Source organism: Giraffa tippelskirchi, chromosome 11, assembly GCF_054371585.1.
Source record: "Giraffa tippelskirchi isolate mGirTip1 chromosome 11, T2T-mGirTip1v1.2.pri, whole genome shotgun sequence".
Classification (NCBI taxonomy): Eukaryota; Metazoa; Chordata; class Mammalia; order Artiodactyla; family Giraffidae; genus Giraffa; species Giraffa tippelskirchi.
Genome location: NC_137285.1, coordinates 107,503,144 through 107,516,350, shown reverse-complemented (window position 1 = coordinate 107,516,350; position 13,207 = coordinate 107,503,144). Strand labels below are relative to the sequence as shown.

The following is a 13,207-nucleotide window of genomic DNA, read 5'->3' as shown; positions in this document are numbered from 1 at the left end:
TTCCTACCAGGGGCTGCTTTGTCATTCTCTTTGACTAGCCAGCCATCTACCTGGCTCAGGCTGGAATAAAAGAAGAAAAAGAAAGAAGGACAGGAGAGAAACAAGAAAGGAAAAAAAGGGGGAAGAAAAAATGTTAAAAGAGCCATCTTCCCACCCACTTCCCCTCCCTTTCGTTTCATTTTTTTTTTTTTTTTTGGAGGCGGCACTGGGAGCCGTCCCCACACAGGAAAGCCCAGTTTCCAGGCAGATGGGGGAAGCGCCGATCTAGCAGGTACAGAACCAGTAGCTGTCTGCGAAGATGGAGGGGAATTATGCTTCGGATTCCTCCGAAATATTGGCAAAAGGCTTCAAAGGATCCGCAGCGGTAGCGGGGCGGGGGAGATGCGCCTCCCTGGCTGGCGCCCACCCCTTCCCACTCCCCTCGACCGAGTGACAGCCTGGTGCTGGCTCTGGGTGGTTTGGCCTTGGCTTTAGCCAAGCAGCTGATGCACAGGAGGCCTGTTCGCAGGACTGGCAAAGTGCACGCTAAAGAAAGAAGGAGGAAATTTTTCTGAAAAGCAACCCTGGGGAGAGTTCATTCTTATGAAAACATTCAAAAAAAAATTTTTTTTTAACTGAATATTCTCAAAATTTGATCAGTCCCAGTCCTTCTCTCCACTCCCACCGAATTGCCCCCCACCTCCCCTCGTCAAAGCATAAACTACAGAGTTACAGTCTCTAGATTTGGTGTATCGCTTCCTGCCCCCGCCTCCCCCTCCCCGCCCAGTTCTCGGTCCACTATTGAAACACCTCGCCCAGGCGAGCGCCCTGCAGCTCACATTTCCCCCCCTGGCTCGGATGGTGCTACGGGAGCTGCAGCCTGACTCCACTTCCAATGGGTGAGTTTAAAACGCTATTCGTATTTATACTTTCCAAGCCTCCAATTCCTCCTCCTCGGTCTTCTTCTAAAAACCCGATTTGGATGGTTTTGCATGCGGCATGCTCGGCCCGGGGGAAAGAGATGCCTCCGATTTTCTTTACCGTCCTCGGTGCTAGTTGTAATTAAAGCTTTGAAGAGACATTTAATCCTGACTGTAGACCATGGTTTGCAAAACATGGGCATTTCTGAGTCTATTCATACTATTTTCTATTTTACTAAACTCTTTTGCCCAAAGCTCCAAAGAGTTTTCTCTGATAGACTGGCGATTGTATGTTCAGGTATGTATATGCGCGCACAGACCCTGCGTCTGTGTGCATGCATCTACTCTAAGTGGAATCCAGATTTTGTGGACTAGGGCAACTTAAGAGGGTGAGGGAATATCCTGCCACCTGTTTGTTGTCTTTTAGTCAAACCTCGAACACAAACTGCTTGTCATTCCTGTTTTGCTTTGTTTTGTCTCAAGAAAGAACAATTTAGCGCGCGCCTCTCAATCCCTGAGACCCTAACTTGTGATGTTTACCGTTTAAATCCACGGGTTAGGCTCTTGGGAGCTGCGAGTCGCGCCTTTGCATCCTGGAAATTTGGTGGAACTTTTTTTCTTTGAAGCAAAAACAAAAGAAAAGAAAGTTTGTCCGAAGTGCCTGAGTGCACCTCTGAGGTTTTCATTGTTAGGTGGGATCAGGTGATCAGAAAAGTGGCAGCTCCTGGATTTCTGTTAAAGTAGGTACATATCCCGTGGTAATAGCGTGCTGGCTGCGATGTGTATGCATGTATATTATTAATGCCTGAGGCTTGTGGAACTCACCTATCCTGGTCTATTCCTTGAGAGCAACACGCAGTACTATCCGAGCGTAACAAGAACAGCTCAGTACCTGGTGCTTGACCTCAGAACATATCAGCTGAAGTCCCAGCATGCCCCATGCCTCCAACTTTTCAACTCAACAGTTAATCTTAAAATTGTGCCCAATTAAAATGGGCATGTGGCTAGAGTATATATTCAGTGCCCACACATGCATCATATATGGCTGGGCAGTGAACACACAGACACAGATAGGGGTGAACCAATAGTGTGAGCTAAAATAGTAATAAGCTAAAAATTCTACTCTTACTAGACTTGCTAGAAGGATGGAATTTATGGTGTTGGCCAAGATTAAATTTGTATTACTTTGTAAGATTTTAAAAAATAAAAGAGATATAGCCTCCTTGCTTGGCATTTATTTTAAGAGGTTATACACAATGAGCGTAAAAATAATAGAGATTGCAAATGTATTGTCTAAACATATAAAAGAAAAAATAATAGGAGATATATATTTTTAAACATATAAATGGAAACAGCGCACACAATTATTGTATGCTGTAGAAGTTGTCAATGCCTGTTCTTTATTTAACAATTGGAAAAAAAATGATCAGGGTTTCAAAAAATCGATCCAACAAAGTTATTTATAACACCAAGCTATACAGTTCAGATAATCTCTCAAGGTAATTGTTAGCACTACCCAGTTTGCAGTTTTTAACTTTTCATACCATAATAATCTCAGTGATTTAGATCTGTCTCATGGTTAGAGAAACAGTAACTTACATTTCCTTTGTTATGAAAAATTCCAATATACAATTTCATTTAAACCATTTTAGTATTCTTGGGGCAACGTTTGTCTTCTATTTTTGGAAAATACCTAAATCAACCCTGACTTCAAATGCTTTCTTCTTTTGAAGACTTTATATCAGTTATAACCTCAATTTATACATGTCGTCAAAGGTTAAGGAAACTGTTCTTTTTCTGCTTTTCTTTTTCTTAAGGATTTATTGCCATTTTAGTAACTGACTCCAAATCGCAGTCAAGAAACCATTTTGTATCAGAAAACTGAATCGAGTAAATGAATTGTGCAACAATAGCATTGTGCCTTTTGTTGAAACCTTCTAGAAGTTGTAATATTTAAATATTACTTTCCAGCCTTTGATGGCCTGAATATATTTTGAAGAAAAGAGCTATTTGATTTTCAAGTTATCTTTTGGTTTTTATACAATAGATGAATGCTTTTCCCCCATCTTAGCTGATATGTATGCATAGGCGTTTGGAAATTATGGAAGGGCATCTATTTAACTTACAGATACATATTACCACTTGATTCATATCAAGTATTTGCCAAATATTTGGTACTTTTGGAAGTCAAAATATATCTACACCTTATTCTATGAAAATGTATGCGGAGATCAATAAAAGCACACTAGATGTGATTCTTCTATGATTTTTAAATGATAATAGCATAGTAATTTAATATAAGTGATACAATTTCTATTCCAAGACACTCTTTCGGTTTTTTACATGTTTTCAAGTGGGTTGCTCATGTTCTGAGGTTGCTATCATACGATTGATCACACAGGCAATCAGGAGTGCATAACGACACACGAGATTTTATATTTCAGCAGGGAACTGCTTCAGTGTAAGGGCAGGTTTCTCAACACCCCTTCTTCCTCACCGAGCCCATCAGTGAAGTTCAGTGAAATGAATAACATAATTGGTGGTTGGTTCAATCACTACCAGTCTAGACTAGCCCAGACGCATCAATTAGAGGGGGCTGTCTTTTAAAGGGAGAGTGCCACCGAAACAAGCAGGGCATTATTGATACTGATCTTTAAAAGTGCAAATCCAGCTTGGCAGATAAAAAAAAAAAATAAGGCGGAGAAATGAAGGGGGGGTGCGTTGTGGGAAGAAAAGAGAAAGAAGTGAACTGGAGCTTTCGGGACACAGAAGGACAGGAAGCTTGAGAGAAAAGCAGGGAATAATGAGTGAAATGCAATGCAGCACTTCCTTGCAACACACAGTTACAATTCAGTTCACAGGGCACACTGGTTCACCGTATTTTTAACTAGATTCCCCCCTCTTTTTTTTTATTCCTTTTTTGCCCCTCTTTCCAAAGTGCCAGCTTAAAACCAATGCAGTTGGAAATTTAACAGCTCTAGGAAGCTCTAGTGAGAATAAAGCCAAGTAAGACGAACCAGCCAAAACTCCTTTTGCAGCACTTTTCCCCAAAAGAAAAACATGGAAGATGTTTATTTTTCGAGTCTCTTATTCAACCTTTTTTAAAAGGAAAAAAATCAAAAGTGTTCAAGTGAACAGGACTCATTTAAATCCAGCACCTGGAGACTAATTTTATGGGCAAGACACCTTTAGGTAAACAGCTCATAGTTTTCTGTTGAATATAGTAAAATTGTGAAGAATGTAACAAAAGGCTCTGCTAATTTGGTTGGTTTTTTCCTTTCTTCTTTTTTTTTTTTTTTGGATGGATAAAAGACAGATGATTTAGAAAGCATTAGGAACACATCAAGCCCCAGGGAAAGAAAATGTTTGATTGGTATTAATTAAAACACTGCTAATATATTCTAATAAAATCAAATTTAACATTCTAAACTAATCCGCTTGGTATGTCAAAGGGAAAGAAAAGTATTGTCTTATTTGCATCTCTGCAATCCAAATGCATTTGCTCATTCAGCAGAATTAATTTTTATCACCAGCCTGTTTAATCTTCTCACAGATTTAGCCAAACTTATTCTTTCAAATTAAAAAGGATCAGAGTAGGGAATCCATAAAGGTATTGGGAAGACTAGTGACTGTATTTAGTATTGGCTTTATATTACGATGTGTTTTTTTCGTCTTCATTCGCTTTAATGGGGTTTGGAGGAAAACGGTGGGTCTGCAGCGAGAATGATGAATGGTTAATTTTTCCTTTCTCTCCTACCTACTGGGTTATTTAGGAATTCTAGTTGCCAAATTATATGAGTAGCATTTATTTACAGGAAAGATGTTGTTCTATTGATTAATATCTCATGTATTTCTAACTTCAGTATCTTATTTATTACAAATTCTTAATGGAAAAAAAAAGACTCTTAAACCAGAGACCAATTGCCTTTTCTCAAGAAAGTGGAGAGGTGAATGTAAAATTTTCTTCACTAAGAACTGAGTTCTTTGTTTCCTTTTTAAAGTCAAAATTTCTATTGAAAAATTCATACTTTCGTAAAACAGAGAGTTTTACGCTCTTAATTGTTAAACTCTCACAATGGGTAAAATTGTCCCAAAATGACATCATACCCAAAATGTTTCTCCTCTCATTAGTCTCCCATGACTGTGATATCATATGTAAATATGTACCTCACACACAAAATGAATGGGCCATAAATATCGAGAGCCACATTTATATATTTCAAAAACGAGGAATCCTGCACATTCTTCAGGAGATGTAAAACCACTGACTCAACCACTGACGATACTGCCTCTTGCTCCATTGCCTTTTTCAGTTCTTGGACGTAAAAGAGCAGTCGCAGTTCAGTTTCACATGTATTGTTCTATAATCCAGGCAATAAATGCTAATTAGTAATGCTCAAGGATCCGACCATTCAGAGTAATTATCATAATTTACTTCTTCCTTGTTAAAGACATTCCTTGCTGATTAAAAAAAAATTAAATCATGATTTTACCATTGCACTGCAATGGAAATACACTGGAGAGGTGTTCAAGGTATAGGAATATCACTCTGGCTGCATTTGAAGTCACCGACATGTGCCTCTTAGGTTATTCCAAATGGAATTGCAACTAGATTTCGAAAAAGAAATTCATGTAAATGCACAAAGTTTTGCATGTGCACCAGGAATGTATGATTGTATTTTACAAACCCCAAGGCTCCTCCTTCCCCGCCCACCCCCTTTTCTAAAACCACTTACTGAGCAGAACAAAGGAAGCTGCTAACTATAGAGGCATCATTAAGTATGAACAGCAACAGCATGATAAAGTATGTGATATGACAACATATTTCATTGCACAAAAGTGCAGATAATTAAATAATTCAATAGTAACCCTGGCTAATTAGGAGAAAGATCTTTAAGGAGGAATCAAGAAAATGGATCCAATCAACTTGAATAATATGCTCCATTCTCCAAGATCACAAATACATATTTGGTTATTTGCTGATTGATTGATACAGAAAGATGAGGACAAAAGCCTGTTCTTCAAAATGGAACTTTGATCTGATGTCCTCTTTAGGACAAATTAGCCATATGTTTTAACAGAGCAGAATTGAATCCAGGGCTCTGTTTTCAGTCCAAGGTGTAATCTGCCATTCGCTTGCACACTTATTTTAACTATTGATCTAAAAGCTTTTCATATCATTGCCTCCGAATATGTACGTAGCCTTCACCACATTTTCTAATGAGGCTCTTGTTTAACTTTGTTTCTTATTTCTTGACATGAGTAAGGATCCTCTAAGGAACAGAATAAATAACCATGTGAACATTATCTTTGGACCCTACCCCCTTGCTTTTTCCATTAAGGTAACATTCCCAATGTTCATTGTTTGTTGGTCCTTTAAGGAAAAGCTTCAGCTTTTACATGAGGGTTGAAAGCACATTAGAGAAATAATTCCCTTTGGATACTATACAGAAGGAGCCACCTGCAAAATGTTGATGCTGTTATTGAAATCTCAAGTGGAATCAGCTTTCAAAAAATTAGATATTAGATACATCCGATATAATTTGCAATGTGTAATTATACTAATGTGCATATAGTTGTGTGTTGCTTTACATGTTGCCTACTTGAGATTTTTTTTCCCTTGGGCATTTCTCCTCATTTGAAATGATTCCGGAGTAGAATATTTTTAACGTCAGCTTTTATTTTAAAGTCAGCTTTTATTTTTGTAATTCCTTGTTAATTAATAAAAGAAGCAAAGAACTCCATGTTCTCACGTAAGAATGAATGTGTCTGACCTAGATGTTGGAAATTAACAGTCACTAAAAGGGTGATTGTTGTGCATACTTGCATTATTTATAAAATATTTGCTGCTCTTTACGGATTTAGTCTTCATCTTGACTTTGGACAACTTGAAGTAATGGAGAATATTAGAATAGTAAATGTTATTCATAAGAAATCCATTTCCTTTATTAGAATAATGAGATAAAATGCCAGGGAAATGGCCTTAGGCAGAGATAGTAATTTTAATTTAATCAAAGTAATCAAAATCATAACAAAAACAACTTCTTTTCTGTTTTTCCTCCACTTTGGGTGGCACATGATGAATAATTGAAACTCTGGCTCTAGTCTTTTATGCACTAACATCACCTTCCTTTATGGTGTCTCGGTATGGTGTTCCCTGAACTGGAGACCCCACCACACCAGGGTGTTGACCTCTGAAGATCTAGCTGTTAAGGGAAAACCCAGGCAGAGCAACAGCAAGTTGACTGGTCGGCCTGGCACTTGGCACTTGCTATGTGCTCAGCAGGTGTCCCCACTCCAGTACTCTTGCCTGGAAAATCCCATGGACGGAGGAGCCTGGTAGGCTACAGTCCATGGGGTCGCACAGAGTCGGACACAACTGAAGCGACTTAGCAGCAGCAGCAGCAGCAGCAGTAGGTGTAGATGCTCCTGATGCAAATTTGGAGAACTGTCACCATCAGATCACAGAGGGACCCCGAGGAAGGCAATGCAAGGATCCCAATTTATGCTTGAATGTTTAGGAGACAAAAAGGGTTCCAAGGGAGGCTCATGTTGAGATGATACAAGATATTACTCATTCCAGTTAAGTAGTCACAGGTCCCAAAGAAAGCTGATTTGTTAAACCTTTGACTCATAATAGGCACCTAGAATACGGTGCTTTGCATATTTATACTATTTATTCCTCAAAATTCATTTTGATGATGGAGTCCACATCGTAGAAGAGACATTATGCGCGGGCTACATCTGTGCAACACCAAAGCAATACATTGATTTAGTTTTCATCTGATCATGTACACAAGGGCTTTGCATTATTAGCTACCTAAAGGAGTTTCTCAAAAATTGTGTGAAACATCCTTCCTTGCTACAATAACATTTTTGTTGATTCACAAATGTATTGTACACATGTATCAAAACCTTAGCACCCCACCCTCCCATTCTGTGTTCACAAAATAATCAGTTCTAAAGTCTGTAAGATGTTTATTTAGTGACTCATCCAGGATCATTCATTGCATGTTTCATCAGAACAGAAAAATAACTATTAATAATATTTTAACATTAGGTTGTTTTACAGTTTTTCAGAAATATATGTATGCTATACCTGTTAGGTATTAGGTATAGTATTAGTATAGTATTTTCTAGGTATACTATACCTAGAAAAAGAACCAACATTTTCAGTGTATCCAAAGGGTTTAGTGCTGAAAGAGAAATGTTTCAGAGTAAATCCCTTTTGGTGTACCTAATTCATTATGCATCTTCATTGTGCTAACATAATGAAGAGGTTGACAATAAAGGCTTTAGTTAATTTAAAATCCACCTGCAAAGTATATTTCATTCATAAAAACTTTTGTAGAATAAAAGAAACATTAATACAGCTCTTCCCAAGTATCCTTATCTGTAAAATGAGTGGGTTGGATTAGTTGGTCTCTAAAATCTTTTCCAGCAGGGAATTTTGGTAAACGATTCTTATAGAGGTGTAAGAAGAACTTCAGGACATTTGTACCAACAGCTGCCCTTTAAAATTATATTTGATCCCACCTCCAGGTGCTGTATTTACTAACATATTTTGCCTTGATGCTAAAACAGTAAAGACTGAAGTTCGTTTTCAGGAAGGGCAGGGATGAAAAGAGGAACAGCCGAAGGACGAAAAAAGCTACCCAGTGGGAGAAGGAAATTCTTGATCTGAGCCTAAGCCCATTTCCTTCAACATTAACGTAGAAGAAACCCAGACAAGCACCTGCCTTTCTGTTTTAAGACCAGAAGGACTATTCTTTAGTCCTTCTGCCTTCATTAATTGCTTGTAGTATCCTCTGGTTTTCTTTCTTTTTTTTTTCCATTGGGTTGACATCTTCGAGTTTCATATTCCCCTTTCCACTTGATGCATTTGAATCATGTTAATATCCTCTTCAGAAGCCTACAGTAGTTATATTAACATGCCACCCTTCCCCAATTAAACCTTAACACATTCAAAGCCTCCTGAAAATTGACCCACCCACTTTTTCAAACCACTCGGAATGTATAACCTCTTCTCAAATTAAGCGAGCCTGCTCTCATCAGGTCTATGAATATTCTCTCACCCAAGCTTTTCTTCCCTGCACACTCTGCCTCTCACCTCTTGTACATTTCAGAAATCTTTCTTTTCTTTCTCACTCTCTCTTCCTCCCTTCTCCTTCATTCTTTCTCTGCCTTTCCCTCCCTCCCTCTCTGTCTGCCTTTTGTGGTTCCTTTCATTCTTTCTTTCAGTGGGTACCTTGTGTCCTGCTCTAAGCTAGGCACCAGAAATACAAAGACACACACAAGGAATTAACATCGACTCCTAGCCGTTCTCTGTTCACTGCATTGCAGTGCAAAGCACTGCTGTACCCACACTTATTTTATTTTGCATTTAGTCTTTAGATTTAGTTGAATGTGTCCTTAATGTCGTGTGTTCTTTTGTTGTTTTCCTCCATGTCCTATTTCAAGTAAGTTGCCTGTTGGATAAAACCTGAAGCTTTTCTTACGGAGCGCTTTCTCCCCGGGGGAGGAGTGTGGCGCTCTCACACACTCCTGAACAATGCTGTTGCTTGACTGATTCCCAAACAAGGTGAACAGTGAGAAAGCTCCATTTTTCTCGTGATGCTGCATTTCACTCATAGTTGGAAATAGCCTGGCCCCCAAAGTATCGTAACATTCCTTTATTTGTATCAAAGAGTCAATGTGATAACCTTCTGTGACGTGTTCTGTTATTTTTTTAGTCGTCTCCATGTTCCTTTCAGCTGGTCCTATAGTCCCCCTTCCTCAGGAATGTCTTCCCAGTGAAAGAACACAGACTGCAGACACCCTGTTCCGATGGATGCTAAAGCCAACTGAGAAATGGAAACAAAGAACGCCATCACCTGAAGACATCGCTCCTGCCAAGCGACACACCCACATGCTGCAGTTTGAGCCAGTAGCATCTCAGAACAAGAGGCAAGCTTTTCAAGAAACAGAAACCCTTAAGAAAGCTATGTAGATTTCGAATGAGCAAGGACTTTCCCTTCCTCATGTGTATTCCTCTGTTTGTATTTAAATTCTGTGTGACATTCATTTTTTTTTAAACTTTTTTTTTCTAGTATGACTATGCTTATTAATACGCTAATTTTTAAAATAGAAGATTGTTCATGCCAGAGGTCGGTTGCATGTTAGCCACACACAGAGTTTGACCTTAAAAGAATGACTTAAAGAATATTGAGTTCTTTTGCAATCACGGAGTAGTAGGAGGCAATACAAAGGATAAAATGATGATGGGAACTCAGAATGTGTCATCGAAATACAGTACCCAGTGTATTTCGTAACATTCCTTTATTTGTATCAAAGAGTCAAGCAACCAACCGCTCTTTTTATCAGGCAAGCTAGGTTCTGTGAGACATAGTCACTGCCTCTAAGGAGTTTAAACCTAGTTAAACAGAGGCACATAAACTTTTGAAAAGAGAAGTAACAGATCAAGTCAATTTATAAGAGCAAGATGAACGATATAAACAAGGAGCTCGGAGGAAGTCCCCTTAGGCGGGGCAAACTGGTCTGTCTAGGAAAGAAAGTTCCCAAAGGAAGAAAATACAAGGTGAATTTTAAAGGATGTTAAAGATTTAGATAAATGGGAAGGAAGAATAAAATAGAATCCTTTCTATGGATGCAATATTGTGAGCAAAGTCAGAGAGGAAGGTATCTACCTGGTTATTTCAGGAAATTATGAATACACAGGTCCAGTTGACTAAATCCCAGACCTCCATTGCCAATATATATGTACATATATGGTGAAGACTTTGCACACATACTTCCCCTTGCCCACCTCAGGTGTAGACCAGAATTATAATCATATTTCTTCCATTAAAATAAGTGAGCGTGATTGATGATAGTATGAGGATTTGTGATTTTTCTGTTAGCCTAATAACAGTGGATATTTATTGAGTTCTCCCTACATGTGAAGCATTTTATATAGTAACTCTCTCAAGCTTCACAACAACCCTGCAAAATAGGTATTAATTTGTATTTCCATTTTACATAAAACTGAGGTTTAAGTAACTTGCCAGACTGCCACATACAGGGTTCACAATCAGGACTGTGATTTCAAAGCTCATGATCTAAGGCACTAAGTCACAGTGTTGCAACCAAGTTTGTAATTTTGCCACTTCTATATTCCTTGATATTTTTCTATGGTAGACACATAGCTATTTTCTTTAATTATCTTCTCAAAATTTTCAGTTTTCTGGTTGAACCAGCATAGTGGAATGTACTTTCATGACAGGAATGGAAGATACTGGGGGACAGAGTTTATCAGCATTTTAAGCTTTTTTTGGACCAGACTCTGAGGAGACTGTGAGCTTTGGTCAGCATGAAATCTCAGCTTCTTAAGAACAAAAACAGGGGGTGGCGAGAGCTTAAAGGTCATCTATTGCAATGTTCTTTCCTACAGATGTGATAAACCTGTAAAGATAGAGCGACTTACAGAAGACCGCACATTTGAGTATAACAGAACTAGATCCAGAAAGCATGCCCTCAGAGGCTCTTGATCTACACCGCCCTGCCTAAATGAAGCATGAGCTTGAATTTCACCAATGGAAACATTCTGTCTGGGTGATCAAGGAGCACCATACCAAGCAGATTGCTTTAGTTTTGGCTACCTCTTTGGCTTTTCACTTCAATGTGAAAAATAGATAGTTATGAACTGACATCTTTAGTTTCAAAACACACAGTAGCCCAAGTTATGTGTATAATGTCTTCAATGATATTCTTAAGTTACTTGGCATTCTTCCTACACCTAAACCAATCAGATCTTCTAATGAGCATTTTCTTAACCAATTTTATGCACTGTATATATTCATAAGAGTTTCTGCATGAATGTTTAAACATGTCTGTTTTGATAGTCTTTATGGTGTTTGAAAATATCAATGGTTATTTGCTATTTTAATTGTCAGTTATCCATATAACTAACCCAAGAATACTTCAGCCATAAAAAACTAGAATTAAGGAAATCTTAGTCTTCTATACTAGCCCCTTTGCCTTTAGTTGGCACTTAGTAATAATTAATAAAGTGGTCTACTGGAGAATACAGAAGTTCAAAATGCAATTTTGTCTTGAAGGAGTCAGTTGAACTGTGCCTACTTGAGAACAAGCATCTAGACGTTTGGAAGGACCTGAATATTTGACTGTTGTAAATTTCCATTTAGCTATCCGTCTTTGTCACACTTAGACCTCCTGGTGGCTCAGGATCATATCATATTTTCAAAATGATGATCATTGGCCATATCTCACACAGTACTCATTAAGTGAGCTCATAAATAAACAGGTTGTTTGCTTTTTTAAGCATAGCCAAGCACAAAATGTGACTCTGTTGACATTTTATGAGACTTTGTCATATGTCCCCTGAACCCCCAATAAAAGCAATGTTGCATCAACTGTGAACTTGTGTTGATTTCTTGGAAGAGTATACTCTCAAAATTTGGGTGTTTTCGCTAATGTATATCAAAGCTAGTTTCAGGATCTATGAGGAACAAATAATCTGATATGATGGGAAATTTTTAATTTAAAAGTAATTTCTAAATGATCCCACATTGCCTTTAATAAACAGCACAGTCATCTACTCATAAGTCATAAACCAAAGTGTGATCCTTGTCTTTTCTCTTCCCACCTGTCATGGCCAATCAGGTGAATTTCTGGTTTTTCTGTCTTTCCGTTTTTAAATGTATCTCCATCCTCCAACTGTTTAAGACAACCGTAATATCACCTGGACTACTGTCTCATGCCTCCAATTTCTCCCTTTCATGCTGCCAGATAGCACCCAGGGAAATCCATCTAAACCACAGATATGATCATATCATTCCACACTTTAAAAATTTCACTGGTTCCCCATTGCCCTTTAACCATCATTACATCTAGGCCCTTCCTAGCCTGGTTCCTGGCCCCAACATTCTTCTCTGGACTCACCAAGTCCCACTGCTTTTGTAGGTCCTTGCCATACATCTTTGCCATTTCTTAACGTCCTCTTTCTCTTCCGGGCTTTCTCACACACCTACACCTTCTACTTGGTACTCCATCACCCCTTCCAGACTCCATCTCTTGTCCTTCAGGTCTCATCCTAGAAATCACTTCTCTTGAAAGTCTTCACCTCGACCCTAAGACTAGCTTATTCACCTAGGTGCTTTCATAGCATTCTGTTCTTACCGTATATTAGTGCTTATCACCCAGGTTATGAGAACTTATGTAACAGTCTCCTCAATTTGAATATGATATTCTAGAACTGCCTTGTCCTCTAAGGTAACTACTTGCCATATATAGCTACATTAATTTAAATT

At 38.5% G+C, this 13,207-nt stretch overlaps 1 protein-coding gene across 25 annotated transcripts in view; it reads left to right on the top strand.

The window, feature by feature from the left end:
- LOC145526208 (uncharacterized) overlaps positions 1-13,207 on the top strand; it is a 418,885-nt gene that overhangs the window by 327,329 nt on the left and 78,349 nt on the right. For 13 of the 25 annotated variants that reach the window (XR_014068759.1, XR_014068751.1, XR_014068741.1 and 10 more), the window contains 2 exons: positions 9,632-9,845; positions 11,329-12,317. The exons of 3 other annotated variants lie outside the window; for them this stretch is intronic. Coding sequence is in view for 1 of the 22 variants with exons in the window: in XM_081541320.1 (XP_081397446.1) it covers positions 875-878; positions 9,632-9,845; positions 11,329-11,425 (315 nt within the window). In the remaining 21 variants the exon portion in view is untranslated. Of the gene's footprint in view, positions 1-199; positions 272-766; positions 879-9,631; positions 12,318-13,207 lie in introns of those variants that run through there. 9 more of the 25 variants (XR_014068761.1, XR_014068760.1, XR_014068749.1 and 6 more) reach the window with 5 other exon arrangements.